The sequence below is a fragment of the Papio anubis genome, chromosome 18, assembly GCF_008728515.1.
Source record: "Papio anubis isolate 15944 chromosome 18, Panubis1.0, whole genome shotgun sequence".
Lineage (NCBI taxonomy): Eukaryota > Metazoa > Chordata > Mammalia > Primates > Cercopithecidae > Papio > Papio anubis.
The window spans coordinates 71,645,102-71,660,676 of record NC_044993.1 but is presented as its reverse complement, the minus strand read 5'-3'; the positions used below and the strand labels follow the sequence as shown (position 1 = coordinate 71,660,676).

At 55.9% G+C, this 15,575-nt stretch overlaps 1 protein-coding gene across 5 annotated transcripts in view; it reads left to right on the top strand.

Moving 5' to 3' along the window:
* The window catches only part of CCNF (cyclin F), a 32,598-nt gene extending 18,510 nt beyond the window's left edge, over positions 1-14,088 (top strand). For 2 of the 5 annotated variants that reach the window (XM_021931666.2, XM_003916386.3), the window contains 8 exons: positions 1,617-1,781; positions 4,996-5,119; positions 5,422-5,602; positions 5,947-6,034; positions 9,618-9,717; positions 9,818-9,945; positions 11,781-11,950; positions 12,834-14,088. In XM_021931666.2, coding sequence (XP_021787358.1) covers positions 1,617-1,781; positions 4,996-5,119; positions 5,422-5,602; positions 5,947-6,034; positions 9,618-9,717; positions 9,818-9,945; positions 11,781-11,950; positions 12,834-13,309 — 1,432 coding nt within the window. In that variant the 3' untranslated portion in view covers positions 13,310-14,088. Of the gene's footprint in view, positions 1-1,616; positions 1,782-4,995; positions 5,120-5,421; positions 5,603-5,946; positions 6,035-9,617; positions 9,718-9,817; positions 9,946-11,780; positions 11,951-12,173; positions 12,292-12,833 lie in introns of those variants that run through there. The other 3 variants (XM_021931667.1, XM_021931668.2, XM_021931669.2) reach the window with 3 other exon arrangements.
* The last annotated feature ends 1,487 nt before the right edge of the window (positions 14,089-15,575 follow it).

Below are 15,575 nucleotides of genomic sequence, written 5' to 3'. Positions count from 1 at the left end.
CACTTGGCTCTTGCATGTTCTCTGTTCTGGGAGGAAATAGAGGCTCATCTGCTCCTCCTCTGCCCTTCTTTTCACGCCTCAGCCCGTCTTCCTCTCCTCCCCTCCACCTCTGAAGATGCCTGTGTCTGGGCTGACACCTGCCACCTGCGCTGCCTGTCCAACAGAATCACCCATCCTCCCACTCCTCTCTTGCTTTCTGTTCACTCTGACCCCTCTGTTTTAAGACAAGCGTCTACAGCCCGGTGCGGTGGCTCATGCCTGTCATCCCTGCACTTTGGGAAGCTGAGGCAAGCAGATCACCTGAGGTCAGGAGTTCTAGACCAGCCTGGCCATCATGATGAAACCCTCTCTCTACCAAAAATACAAAAATTAGGCCGGGTGCAGTGGCTCACGTCTGTAATCCCAGCACTTTAGGAGGCCGAGGCAGGTGGATCATGAGGTCAGGAGATTGAGACCATCCTGGCAAATGCGGTGAAACCCCACCTCTACTAAAAATACAAAAAATTACCTGGGCGTGGTGGCACGTGCCTGTAGTCCCAGCTACTCAGGAGGCTGAGGCAGGAGAATCACTTGAACCCGGGAGGTGTAGGTTGCAGTGAACCAAGATTGTGCCACTGCACTCCAGACTGGACGACAGAGCGAGACTCCGTCTCAAAAAAAAAAATACAAAAATTAGCCAGGCGTGGTGGTGTGCACCTTTCATCCCAGCTACTGGGGAGGCTGAGGCAAGAGGATCACTCGAGCCGGGCGGAGTTTGTAGTGAACTGAGATTACGCCACTGCACTCCAGTCTGGGTGATAGAGTGAGACTGTTTCTTTTTTTTTTTTTTTTTTTTTTTTTTTGGGAGGCAGTCTGTCACAGCTCGCACAAACTGGAGATGCAATGGCAGATCTCAACTCACCGCAAGCTCACGCCTCAGGTTTACGCTCATTCTCCTGCCTGCCTCAGCCTCCCAGTGCTAATTACAGGCTCCCTCCGCCCGGCTGGCCCTGTATTTTTGGTAGAGGCGGGGTTCCTGCAGTGTTAGCCAGGATGGTCTCGATCTCCTGACCTGCGTGATCCGCCCGTCTCGGCCTCTAAAGATGCTGGGATTACAGGCGAGCCACCGTGCCGGCGAGACTGTTTCAAAGGGCTAAGTGTCTCGCTTTCTATTCAGAGGCATTTACCATATTGAGGCATCCTGTGGCATTCTCTTGCGACTGTCTACGTTCTGCCGCTACCTGCATGCCCTGAGGGTCAGGGTTCATCCACTGTGGGTGGATCAACGGCTGTGGGCTGACTTTTCGCTTTGCGCCAGGTCGAGGTCTCGAAGCGCTTGGGTTTGGGAGCACCAGGAACATGTGGTCTTGCGGGAGGGAGGGCCGGTGCAGAGATCTGCAAGTCCATCCACCTCCCAGGAACACAGTCGAAGGATGTGGGGCCTGCTTCGGGGCTGGGACCCATGGAGCCTCCCGGGCTTCCTGTGACATGGCCTCTTCAGCCTGGGTTCCAGGGTAAACCCATGATTCCAGAGCTAGCCAGGTTATTTGGTCGGGCCCAACAGGTGGAGTTGAAATTGCAGACAGGGACGCATGGAGAATGCCTGCCCTAGTTCCCACGCGCTGCTCTTTCCGCAGGTACATTCTGATCGACTGGCTGGTGGAAGTTGCCACCATGAAGGACTTCACAAGCCTGTGTCTGCACCTGACCGTGGAGTGTGTGGACCGGTACCTGCGGAGGAGGCTGGTGCCGCGGTACAGGCTCCAGCTGCTGGGCATTGCCTGCATGGTCATCTGCACCCGGTGAGAAGCCCCCTCGGCCCAGCTGGCAGGGACGTCCTGGCCCGTCCTGGGTTCAGGGTCACCTGCCCTTCGCGTGCTCCTCACTGGTTTGTTTTTTTTTTTGGAAACCAATTCTCGCTCTGTCACCCAGGCTGGAGTGCACTGGTGCGATCTCGGCTCACCACAACCTCCGCCTCCCAGGTTCAAGCGATTCTTCTGCCTCAGCCTCCAGAGTAGCTGGGACTGCAGGCGTGCACCACCATGCCCGCCTAATTTTTTTTTGTATTTTTAGTAGAGATGGGGTTTCACCATGTTGGTCAGGCTGGTCTCAAACTCTTGATTTCAAATTATCTACCCGCCTCGGCCTCCCAAAGTGTTGGGATTACAGGCATGAGCCACTGCACCTGGCCCTTAGTGGTTCTTGACTCATGAGCCGTGAGTGTCCCACCTGGTCAGACGTGGAGTGCCATACTGAGGGCCCTCTGCAGGCAGGGGTGATGGAACAGCCTTCAGCGTGTGGGGGCCACTGTGTGGGGTGCCTGCATCCAGGCAATTTGTCCTGGTGTGCGGTCTCAGGACCCAGAGTGTGGCCTCACTCTGGCAGGCACAGGCTGAACCACTCTGTCCCCTGGCTCCTGAGGGCGGCAGGATGACTGATTGGGGAGGGTGGCAGTCAGCTGCCCTTCTCTGAAGTCAGGTTCTAAAGTCTGTTGCCAGAGTTTCGTACACTATTGGAGTTGAGGGTTTTTCGTCCCCCACTGGTGCCCTGCAATGCCCACTCCAACCACGTGGGTGTCTCTCAGCAGCAGGGTGCGTCCTTACACGGCAGTCTGTCCCTTTCACATCAGACCACTGCTTTCCTTTAACTAAGGCTGGATCCACTAGTTCCGCCTTTGGGAATAACGTGGAAATGATTCTCACAATACGTTTTGCATTTCCTAAACCAGCTGTCCCCAGCATGGTCTACATTTCCCAAGGAAGTGCTTTCCAGACCAACTCCTCTGTAGAGCCTGGTGGGTGAGGATAGGCTTGGCTGCACACAGCGTATGTGTAAGCTACAGAGACTTGTTTCTCTCTTGCACAGGTAACCCAGAGGCAGAGGGTCCGGGCTCAGGTCATTGGGATGTTTTTTGTTTCACGAGGAAGCAGAGGAACCCCATCTCCCTTGTTAATCTCTGCCACCAGCTAGGGTGCTGCCCTTGTCCCTGTGACACCTGTACCTGCCACATTTACCTTTGCACTGAGCTTAGTCTTGTGGCCACGTCTCACCAGATGAGAACTGGGAGGTGCAGTCTCTTTGGGCCTGCGTGTGCCGGCTCGATGCAGTGTCATTCCCACGGAAAGAGGGAGCAACCCCTACCACAAGCATCCAGAGCTGTCTTCAGATGTGCTCTTGGGCCTGAATCCAGCATCCCAGGTCTTCCTACCAGAGACAGCTGAGGAGGTTGGGTGGCCGCCTCCCTGGATCTGACCACATATCCATCACCGCAACCTACGACCAAGCTCCTGGGCCACAAACCGGCTGGCAGTGAGAGAATAACCACTAAAAACGTTTCAGGGAGCTGAGTCCAATTTCTTCCCCAACCACAAGACCTGATAGCGGTGGTCCATAGAATTATCACCACAGCTCCCTCAAATCAATTCTGCGTTATCTTTTTTTTTTCAAGCTGGGGGACCAGGCACGGTGGCTCACACCTGTAATCCCAGCACTTTGGGAGGCCAGTGTGGGCAGATCATGAGGTCAGGAGTTCAAGACCAGCCTGGCCAACATGGTGAAACCCCGTCTCTACTAAAGATACAAAAAATTAGCTGGGCGTGGTGGTGGGCGCCTGTAATCCTAGCTACTCAGGAGGCTGAGGCAGGAGAATCACTTGAACCCGGGAGGTAGAGGTTGCAGTGAACCAAGATCGCACCATTGCACTCCAGCCTGGGCAATGGGGCAAGACTCTGTCTCTAAATAAATAAATAAATAAGCAAGCTGGACGTGGTGGTGGGCGCCTGTAGTCCCATCTGCTTGGGAGGCTGAGACATGAAAATCGCTTGAACCCGGGAGGCGTAGGTTGCAGTGAGCCGAGATCACGCCACTGCACTAATCCAGCCTGGGTGACAGAGGGAAACTCTGTCTCAAAAAAAAAAAGGTTTTAAAGGCTGAGCTGCCCGCCACCTCTGCTCTCAGAAGTGCCCTGCCCCAACCAGCCACCTCACACCCTACGCTGGGCTCCCTGTTGGCTACTGACATCTCATCTTTTTGGCGTCTGCAGTCCCTGCGCTGGCAGGTGTAGTCCCCGTGCCTCTTGTCCTCTTGGTCAAGTGAATGATACATGCAACCTGCAGAATCCCCAGGACGGAGCAGCCAAGAGACTTGGCCTCAGTCCAACGGGAAGGTGCCTTGCAGGGGCCACTGGAGCAGCGTGTTCCCTGATAGTTGGCGCTGGTGGACAGCAGAGAACAGGGTGACCCCTGCCTGGGGACAGTCAGGATTCCAGTCAGGATTCCTGTGGCCTCACAGTACCGGGCACAGACTTTCCAACAACCCTTGGGCCCTTTGCCTCCAATTCCTAGATCTGGTGGCTCACCCACCTTCTGAGTCTAAAACATTTCCACCCCACTGATAGAGCTGTCACGTGACGGGCAAATCTCTGTCTTTGGTGTCTTTTAGCAAACTGAATGCTGATGGCACTTGGGCCTTTTGCAGACATTTGTGAGTCTGCCTAACAGCCCTGCTGCTTTCTGTCTGCCTTGTGGCTCTCATCCTTCTTTCCAGCACTTTCTGACCTCCCCCCTATTGTTATTATGATGATTATTTTTTGAGACAGGGTCTTGCTCTGTCACGCAGGTTGGAATGCAGTGGTATAATCATAGCTCACTGCAGCCTCAACTTCCTGGGCTTAAGCAGTCCTCCCACCTCAGCCTCCCAAGTAACTGAGACTATAGGCACATGCTGCCATGCTCTGCTAATGTTTTATTTTTTAACTTTTTGAAGAGATAGGGTCTTGCTTTGTTGCCCAAGGTGGTCTCGAACTCCTGGCTAAGCTGTCCTCCTGCCTGGGCCTCCCCTTTTTTAAATGCCCCTTGTCAGCCACAGGCAGCTGGCTCCATTATGAAGCCTCTGTCACCAAAGCCCAAAGCCATGGCTCCCTCCCTACCTTGAAGCCTCCTAAAGCCTTGGGTCCCTGTGCCCCACCCCTGCCCCAGGAAGTGGGCTCCGCGCTGAGACCCCTTCTCGGCGTTGCAGGTTCATCAGTAAAGAGATCCTGACTATCCGGGAGGCCGTATGGCTCACAGACAACACGTACAAGTATGAGGACCTGGTGAGAATGATGGGCGAGATCGTCTCCGCCTTGGAAGGGAAGATTCGAGTAAGCAGTGGTTCCATTTTCCTTATTAATCCTGGTTGTCGCTGTGCTGGAGGGTGGGGGTGGGCATTTGGCTTTCCTGCTGTGGGAGGCCTCATGGACTCAGAGGGCAGCTCTCTCTGCTGTGCCCAAAGCCACGGAGCAGGAGGCCACGGTTGCACCACATCGCCACTTGCGCTGGTGCGCTGCGCGTGCAGCATCAACGTGAACATCACCCGGGCCAGACCCTGCGCTGGGCCTGCATGTGGCACTGCCCCAAGGAGCCCCCAAGCACTAAGAGCCCACACCCGCTCCCGGCTGTCTAGGTCCCCACTGTGGTGGATTACAAGGAGGTCCTGCTGGCGCTAGTCCCCGTGGAGCTGAGAACCCAGCACCTGTGCAGCTTCCTCTGTGAGCTCTCCCTGCTGCACACCAGCCTGTCCGCCTATGCCCCAGCCCGCCTGGCTGCCGCAGCCCTGCTTCTGGCCAGACTGACGCACAGGCAGAGTAAGGAGAGGCCCTTCCCAGGGATGCCTGTGTCAGGGAAGGTACTCACATAGGAGGAGGCTGTGGGGCGGAAGAGTCCAGCATCCGTTTGTCCTGGTTACTTCTTCAGGGATGAGATACAGCACAGCTCCTAGCTTCAGTATGTCCCAGATTTCTGACTGTGAACCTGCATGCCCTACGTATGGGTTTTTTTCAAAACTGTTTTAAAAGGATTGCAACCTTGAGCTCCAAGAAGCTCCACAGCAGAGCCCACAGAACTATAGAGTGGAAGTGGTCAGGCGGCTGTCACCACAGCCCGTCCGTCCCCTCCATCCCCTCCATCCCTGGCCTGCTTTCTTCCCCAGCACAGCCCTGGACCACTCAGCTGTGGGACCTCACCGGATTCTCCTATGAGGACCTCATTCCCTGCGTCTTGAGCCTTCATAAGAAGTGGTGAGTTTTGTCCAGGCGCGGTGGCTCACGCCTGTAACCCCAGCACTTTGGGAGGCCGAGGCAGGCAGACCATTTGAGGTCAGGAGTTTGAGACCAGCCTGGCCAACATGGTAAAACCCCACCTCTACTAAAAATACAAAAATTAGCCAGGCGTGTTGGTGCACGCCTGTAATTCCAGCTACTCAGGAAGCTGAGGCAGGAGAATCGCTTGAACCCAAGAGGCAGAGGTTGCAGTGAGTTGAGATCACGTCACTGGACTCCAGCCTGGGTGACAGAGCAAGACTCTGTCTCCAAAAACAAAAACTGGCCAGGCGTGGTGGCTTACCCCTGTAATCCCAGCACTTTGGGAGGCCAAAGCGGGTGGATCACCTGAGGTCAGGAGTTCGAGACTAGCCTGGTCAACATGACAAAACCCTGTCTCTATTAAAAAAACAAAAATTAGCCGGGTGTGGTGGCGTGCGCCTGTAATCCCAGCTACTCAGGAGGCTGAGGCAGGAGAATCGTTTGAACCCGGGAGGCAGAGGTTGTGGTGAGCCGAGATTGCGCCATTGCACTCCAGCCCAGGCACCGAGTGAAACTCCATCTAAAAAAAAAAAAAAAAAATTCCAGGACTTTCTTATCTCACACCTTTTTCACATTGAGAGCAGATGCTCCCAACCCAAGCTCATTGCATAGGCAGCAGAACATACTAGAAAAAAATGAGGGTGTCTCCCTGACCTGTGGTAACTTGTACCTGTGTCAAGTTGTCATCTAGCTCAGGCGCTGGCACACTGTGGCCCTCAGACAGCATCTGGCTGCTTTTGTGAATGGGGTTTTTTTTTTTTTTTTTTTTTTTTTTGAGACAGAGTCTCGCTCTGTAGCCCGGGCTGGAGTGCAGTGGCCGGATCTCGGCTCACTGCAAGCTCCGCCTCCCGGGTTTACGCCATTCTCCTGCCTCAGCCTCCCGAGTAGCTGGGACTACAGGCGCCCGCCACCTCGCCCCGCTAGTTTTTTGTATTTTTTTAGTAGAGACGGGGTTTCACCGTGTTAGCCAGGATGGTCTCGATCTCCTGACCTCGTGATCCACCCGTCTCGGCCTCCCAAAGTGCTGGGATTACAGGCTTGAGCCACCGCGCCCGGCCATGAATGGGGTTTTCTTGGCAGCAGCTGTCCTCACTGGCTTCCACATCGTCTGCAGCTGCTTTTGCTCTGGCAGTGACTGAGCTTATAGTGCAGCGGAGACCACATGGCCCCCAGTGGGGAAAATACTCACTCCCCTTCCCTTGAGAGAACAGCTTCCACCTCAGTGCAGCCGTTGGTATAGATCTATCCTCTGTCTCACTGAGAAGATGGAGCCTGCGGGCAGGTCCCTTGCCCCATCGTGCCCAGCTGTGGCCCCCTCTCTGCCCCAGCCCCGCTGGGCTTCCCTCCACCTGCCCCGGCCCCTCCGCCCTTCTGTCTGCTGAGCCTGGCCCGGCCCTCGCTGCATCTGAGCCCCTTCACCTGCCCTGGCAGCTTCCCTTCAGCCCACGTTGGTTTGTTCTATGCAGTGCATGAAGCCCCCACCGTGGGCCGGGCGCTGGGGGAGAGGCCAGGACAGAGAGTTCAGAGGTCAGGTCATGTTGGGAGAAACAGCAGGCAGGAGCGGGGCATGTGGCACGGGCGGGTGCGGCTCCCTTCAGGGAGCGCAGCCAGGGTCACTTGGGCATCTGAGTCCCAGGCAAAGGGGGCAGCCATGCCAGGGCCCAGTGCAGACCAGCGGGGCCAGGGGCTGTGAGTGGAGTCATGGCAGTGAGGGGCAAGGGGAACAAGCATGGGGGTGAATTTGCATCTGACCAGCCATCTCCCTCTCGCCTCCTCAGCTGTGTTCACAGACTTGCTCCTCCCACCTCTCGGCACCACCACTCCCTGGTCTCCCCCTTCCCCGCTTCTGCCATGACTTCCCTTTCCTCAGCCAAATCCAGCAGACTCAGCAGTGTAGGCTTTTTTTTCCTTTTTTGAGTTGGGGGCCCAGGCTGGAGTACAGTGGCGCCATCCTAGCTCACTGCAACCCTGACCTCCCAGGTTTAAGGGATCCTCTTGTGTCAGCCTCCCGAGTAGCTGAAACCACAGGCACCACCACACCAGGCCTGGGTGGCTTTTCTCCAGCCAGCATTATGCTGATCCTCCCTCCTTCGGGGGCCTCAGCTTCCTGCCCTAGGCCATGCGGCCTGGGTATTAGTCTCCCTTCTCACCCACCCCAAGGGGCCAGGGAATTCTGGCTTTCTGCCACCCCTCAGACTCCTTTCCTGGGAGACTTCATCACTTCCAGGATTCAGACCACGTCTCAACCTTGACCTGCCACCCACCCTGCCAGTGTGACTCAGCCATTGGCCTGTTTCGGCCCTGGTGGGTTGTGGTGCATGAACCACTGTGCACCCAGCTGAGGCCTCCACCAGCCGCTCCTGCTTCTCCATCCCTGCATCCTTGCCAGTGCACTTTCCTCGTGCGCTCACCACTTGGCTGCCCAGACTTCTGGAACACTGGCAGCCACCCCACATGTGTCTCGTGTACACTACCCAGGGCCTTGCTGTCCGGCTTCCAGGATGAGATCAGAACTCCCTGGGGGTCTCTTTGCCCTTGAGCAGCCCCTTCTCTGGCCCATCTGCTGTTTCTACCCCCATACTGTACTTCAGCTACAGGGGACCTGGTGGCATCTCCCAGGCTTTGGCATGTGCTGCTGCTCATGCTGCTTTCTCCTGCAGTGCCCGGACCCTTTGCCTTCTGGGCAAGGAACGAGGGTGACAGTAGAAGGGTCGGCATGGATCTTACCCCCCGACCTTTGCTTATGGGGAGCACAGATCGTCCCAACACTGGCCACCAAAAGCTGTTTCTGAGCTGCATTTATTCTCTTCCACCTGAAAAAGTTAATTTTTTTTTTCCCAAACCAGATAAGTTAGAAACATTATTTACAAACTAAACTTCCTTTTATTGTATGATTTAATCGGCTCTTAGTTTATTCACACAGTTGTGCTTCTCATCACAACAATCAAATTTACAACATTTTCACTTTCCCCAAAGGGACAACACACCCCTCAGCTGTCACCCTCTGGTTCCCTGCAATTTCCTCAGCCCTAGATGACTCAGTGGTCTACTTTCTGTCCACGGATTTTTCCCATTCTGGACATTGCATATAAATGGAGTCATAGGACAGGTGGCCTTTTGTGTCTAGGTTATTTCCCTCAGTGTAATATTTGCTGGATTTGTCCATGTTGTGGCATGTGTACCTGCTTTATTCCTTTTCATGGCTGAATAATATTCCCCTGCATGGACCACATGTGTTTATCCATCCCACAGCTGGGGGACATTTGCCTATTGTGAACAGTCCTGCCATGAACATTCTAGTACAGGTTTCTGTGTGGACATAGTTTTTCCTTTTTCCTGGGTCTTTACTTAGAGAGAATTGCTGGGTTCTGTGGTGACTAAATTTAACCATTCGGGGAACCGCCAGGTCGGATTCCAGAGTGACTGCACCATTTTGCATTCTCATTGCTCACTTCAGTGAACTAAGGCTCAAAATGGGGTGGGGGTGCCTCACATGTCCACTCCACGTGACTGTTTCCAGCTTCCACGATGACGCCCCCAAGGACTACAGGCAAGTCTCTCTGACCGCCGTGAAGCAGCGATTTGAGGACAAGCGCTATGGAGAAATCAGCCAGGAAAAGGTGCCTCTCTCCTGCCACCTGGGCGTCTCATGGGGTGCTGGGGTATGGGCGGGCCTCACCCTCGGGGCCTCTGCACCCCCTAACTCTGGCTTCCCCTAAGGTACTGAGCTACAGCCAGTTGTGTGCGGCATTAGGAGTGACACAAGACAGCCCCGACCCCCCGACTTTCCTCAGCACAGGGGAGATCCACACCTTCCTCAGCTCTCCCTCGGGGCGGAGAACCAAACGGTTAGTTACCCTGCGCCATGCAATGCTGGCACCCTCATGCCGGCCCAGTTCCCTCAGCGCTTCCTCACAGAGAGGCCCCCAAAGCTTGTCAGGGGAGCAGCAGATCCCAGGGCAGTGACCCTGGGACGGAGCCCTGCAGTCATGCCTTAGGCCCCTGCGTAACCTCCACTGTCTCCAGCCCAGGTCTCCTTCCTCAGAGGCTGTTGCCTCTCCCTCTGCCTGGGCTCCCTGTGGAGGAAGATGGTTTCAAGCATGCGGGAGCCCAGCCTGGCTCTAGCCCTGCCTGTGCCTGTCACACGTATCCTGGACTTACCTGCTCCATGATGCTGCTGTCACTCCTGGCACTCAAGTTGTGACCTGAGTCACATCCCCAGCACTTCCCTCACCACCCGTGTGAACCTGTTTACATGCCTCTCCTATCTCAGCACCTTGGCTGTTCCTCCTGGAGTTAACTTCCTCTTTCCACCTCACCCACCTGGAGAACTGCTATTGATTTTGCAAGGCCCCGATGAACAGGGCCCTCCCTGTGCTGCTGGCCCTGCCCCTGTGACTCCCTAGCACCATGTGCACCCGTAACTTTCCCAAGGGCGGGCACTGGGTGGCTGGGTCTTCCCTGTCAATACAGGACCAGGCAGGGCTGCCTCTGGGAGTGTTGTGTGGGGAGTGGGCCCCTAGCAGTAGACCTAAACTCCTGGGGAGCCCTGGGGAAGCAGCCGAAGCCCCCGCTACTGCTACTTCCTCCCCAAGAAGCGTGATAGCACTTTCCATTGTGCAGAAAGCAGGAGACCTGACCCTCCTGTCTCACTCCACACACGCACCGACTCCCTGGGGCCAGGGTCGTCACGAGGAAAGTCCATGTAGACACGCATAGCTACTCCAGGAGGGGGCCTGGCCCTGTGCTCAGCCTCACTGTGTTAAACCCGCTTCTCCAGAGGCCCCCCAAAGCCCCATCAGTCTCTGAGACAGACCCCCATGGGTGACATGGGTAGCTCTCTCCACCCCCGCTCCCCACTGGGCCCTGGGTTCAGGAAGTGGAAGGGCTCAGCTGGTGTGGCAGCTTTTCCCAGGCTCAGGCCCACACTCTGGCCTCCAGCCCCATCCCGAGCAAGACTTGACCTCAGCTGGGCATGGGTGCCGGCACCGCCCAAGGGCCCATGCAATCTGCCTGGCCCCGGGCTGAGCACTGCCTGTCCCTTATTAATCAATACCAGAGGGGCCGGGCCCGGTGGCTCACGCCTGTAATCCCAGCACTTTGGAAGGCTGAGGCAAGTGAATCACCTGAGGTTAGGAGTTCGAGACCAACTTGGCCATCATGGTGAAACCCCGTCTCTACTAAAAATATAAAAATTAGCTGGGTGTGATGGTGGGCACCTGTAGTCCCAGCTACTCAGGAGCCTGAGGCAGGAGAATCACTTGAACCTGGGAGGCGGAGGTTGCAGTGAGCCAAGATCACACCACTGCACTCCAGCCTGGGTGACAGAGCAAGACTCCACCTCAAAAAAAAAAAAAAAAAAAAAAAAAAACACTGGAAGGTAGCATCATCCTGGGGGTGTCCAGGGGACTAGATGGTTGGCCCAGGCCCCACAGCTGAGCCGGGTGGGCTGGGCTTCACACCCAGACCTGGGGCCTGAGTTTGCCTGAGCTGTCCTCCAGGTTGGCCCTGCCTCAAGGGCTTATACCTGTTCTAGCTTCACCAGCATTTTCTACACAGCAGACCCTTTGGGAGCATGCAGTGACAGGCCGGGGCACGCGGGTGTTAGAGGTAGGTGCAGAGGGCCTGGCCTCCCAGCGCTGCCGCCCATGACCGGGTCTCCTGGGCTCTCTCCACCGTGCAGGAAGCGGGAGAACAGCCTCCAGGAGGACAGGGGCAGCTTTGTTACCACCCCCACTGCGGAGCTGTCCAGCCAGGAGGAGACGCTGCTGGGCAGCTTCCTCGACTGGAGCCTGGACTGCTGCTCTGGCTACGAAGGCGACCAGGAGAGCGAGGGCGAGAAGGAGGGCGACGGTGAGTGTAGGGCCAGGGCGCATCAGAAGGGACATCACACAGGGTGGCTCTCACTGAGGGTCTCTGGGCACCTGGCCCTGTGCGAGCGCTGTGGGAGGGAGGAGGATGTGCACAGAGCACAGGGCGGGGCCAGCTCCTTCCCTGCCGGGGAGTGTGTCCAGGCATGGGGAGAGTGAGAGGAGGGGAGAACCCCCAAAATACCACAGCTTCTACCATCACACAGGGATGAGAGGACTTAGGCCACACCTATCCGGCTCCTGCTCGTTCTGTGCTGGGAAGACCTCACTAGGATGAGGGAGGTAGAGACCTGTCTGGAGTTCATGGAGATCCTTCTAGGCCAGGTGTGGTGGCTCATGCCTGTAATCCCAGCAATTAGAGAGGCTGAGGCAGGAGGATCACTTCAGGCTAGAAGTTCAAGACAATCCTGGGTGACATAGCAAGACAAAAAATTTAAAAATTAGCTGGACAGGCTAATTTTTCTTTCTAGAATGTTGTTTGAGATGTGCCCACGTGGTTTACATGACACTCCTCACTGCCCTGCTGGGATCACTGCCCTGTGCAAACCCCAGGCAGACTGCATGGGTCCTTACCAGAAGCCCAGTTAGTGTGAGTCCTGTCGATTTCCCAGTTGCTTGCTTCTGCATCCACTTGGCTTGAGCTAGATGCCCAACTTGTCATCTCCACTGTCGTTGGAGTCATGGTGGGCAGCTGTCCAACCTTGGAAGAGGCATGTCACCCACACTTCTCACCACAGGAGGGTAACACAGAGGACCATAGCAAGGTAGAAGATTCTTGACCTGCACTTCAGGGTCCTGACCTGGCAGGGGGTCTCCCCTGATGCTTGGGTGTGACATGATCTCCCTCCCCACCAACCTTCCTGCAGTGACAGCTCCCAGTGGCATCCTCGATGTCACCGTGGTCTACCTGAACCCAGAACAGCATTGCTGCCAGGAATCCAGTGATGAGGAGGCTTGCCCAGAGGACGAGAGACCCCAGGACCCACAGGTACCAGCGCTGGATACCCAGATCCCTGCAACCCCAGGACCCAAGTCCCTGCTCTGCACCAGCCCGGAGCCAGGGAAGGACGTCACGACCTCAGGGTACTCCTCCGTCAGCACCACGAGTCCCACAAGCTCTGTGGATGATGGCTTGGGGGTCCTGCCCCGACCTACCTCAGTGCTGTCCCTGGACAGTGACTCGCACACACAGCCCTGCCACCATCCGGCCAGGAAGTCATGTTTACAGTGTCGTCCCCCAAGTCCCCCCGAAAGCAGTGTTCCCCGGCAACAGGTGAAACGGATAAACCTATGCATACACAGTGAGGAGGAGGACACGAACCTGGGCCTTGTGAGGCTGTAAGTGTGTCAGCGCATTTGCCACAGTGGATGTGTACTGAGGGGGCTGGAGGCGAGGGGTGGGAGCACAGCATAGGAATGCTGTGTAGCTCCCGGAGGCCTTCGCACAGAGCAGAGAGGGTAACTTGTGGCCACCAAGTTTCTTTCTCCGCGGGAGTCCCATGCAAGCTATGAGAATGTTGAAATGAGAGTGAAGAGGTCAGATCCCTCTCTTTGGAAAGTTGAGCCTCAAAGCAGTTGGCCGCACTGCATGGAGGGCACCTCTCTGTCCCTTCTGTGTCTCACTGTCTCTAGAAGCTTCAGCCCATGTGTGTCCTGGTCTTCCCAGCCCCAACAGAGCCCAGTGCCAGGAGCTGACAGCTTTCACGCTCAAGGCACGTGTGACCTGGGTAGTCAGACACCACTTGAGCTCCTGCCCACATCTGTCTGGTTTGGGGCTCCAGTGGGGAGCTGACAGCTCTGAGCACACCACTGTCCCCTCATCCACCTTGGTCTGCATGGGGCACCCACTTCCTTCTGGGTGGGTATTCCATGGTAAGGGGGCCTGTGTCCCTGCACACTGCGTGGACTCCCTACGACACGTTACTCATTTTAGAGCTCTGTCCCAGAGGCTCTGTCCCAGACATTTGTCTGTGACCCACAGATGTTGTCAATGTGAACACCTCTCTTTGTGCTGAATTTCTGGGCCATTCTTTTCCTGTCTTTGTTTCTAAATTTCCTTCTTCCAAGATGAAAACGAGAAAAACTTAAAACAGAAGGTATTAAAAAAACAAGAGATTCCTACCATTATTTAGGTTCAACTGCAAAACAAAAATCTTACTCCAGCCCCTCAATGCCATCCTGACACACTTTATGTAAAAAGAATTTTCCCAGAGAGGCTAGCCAGAAAAAACTTGAAGTCCCCTCTAACATCTGAGGTGACCAAGAGGCAGAGGAGTAGAGCAGTCGGGGGCCGTGTCCTGGCTGATCCCAACTGCAGCTGTGCTCTGGGGACCCGTGGGAGGGAGGCAGACCCCTGGGCTTTCCTGCTGGCCACAGAGACTCCGCTCCTGCATGGAAAGGGAGCCTGGGAGACAGCAGTCCACGCCTGGGGAGCCTGTCTGGGGCCATGTGACCGTGGCCTCTCCCTGGGGATGGGCTTACCACAGCACACTCACCCTGCTGCCATCCACTTCTGTTTCCTCTGCAAATGTAAGAAAGAACCACTTGACCAGAAGTATCCCCCAGATGCTTTTTTTTTTCTTTTGAGATGGAGTTTTGCTCTTTTCACCCTGGCTGGAGTGCAGTGGCATGATCTCAACTCACTGCAACCTCCGCCTCCCAGATTCTGCCTCAGCCTCCCAGGTAGCTGGGATTCTGCCTCAGCCTCCCAGGTAGTTGGGATTACAAGCACCCAACCACGCCCGGCTAATTTTTGTATTTTCAGTAGAGACGGGATTTCACCATGTTGGCCAGGCTTGTCTCGAACTCCTGACCTCAGGTGATCCGCCCACTTCAGCCTCCCAAAGTGCTGGGATTACAGGCATGAGCCACTGCGCCTGGCCCCCCAAATGCTCTTGAACCAGAAACCCAGGGCTGGGAGATGCTCACTGAGCTGCTGCTTTTCTGTGTGCTGGTGCTGTGTGTGTTTGTAAGTCTGTGGCAGCTGTCTTCTTGCGACTATAAGGGAATTCTGGCCACCCTGGGTGGGGCGTGGTCGGGGTGAGAACTGAAGCGTTGGAACTGTAGACCCGTCCTGTCGACTGTGTGCCCCTGGGCATGTGTGAGCCTCAGTTTCCTCATCTGTAAGAGGGGGCGATGATAGCCTACCTCACAGGGGTGTTATGAGGATTAAATGTGAGGAGGATAGTGACAAATGAGTGATGGACGTCCTTTGCTGCCTCAACCCCTTGTCCAGGGGCTCTTTTGTCAAAATCCCAACCCTTCATGGAGTCAGTTCTCTGCTTTCTCCCAGCTTGCACCTGAAGGAGGAAACTACTCCGGGGGAGCCTGGCATCACCTGCTGGGGTGGGTGGTCTCCTGCATCTCGAGTGCTGCCTCCTCCTTCACAGAGAACCTCCAGGGAGGCAGGGCCACCGTCACCCTCCCCCACCGCTGATGGAGGGGCCCATCCTGAGCGCTGGGCCAGAGCTGCCTGGGTCCCAACCTCCCTGACAACTCCCTTTGTGCCCTCCTTCCCTTCTGCGATGACACCTTCCCATTAACGGCTATGGAACGGACTCACCTGTCCCATCTTTAAACAGCACCCCCAGGTCTGTCTTTCCTCCAGC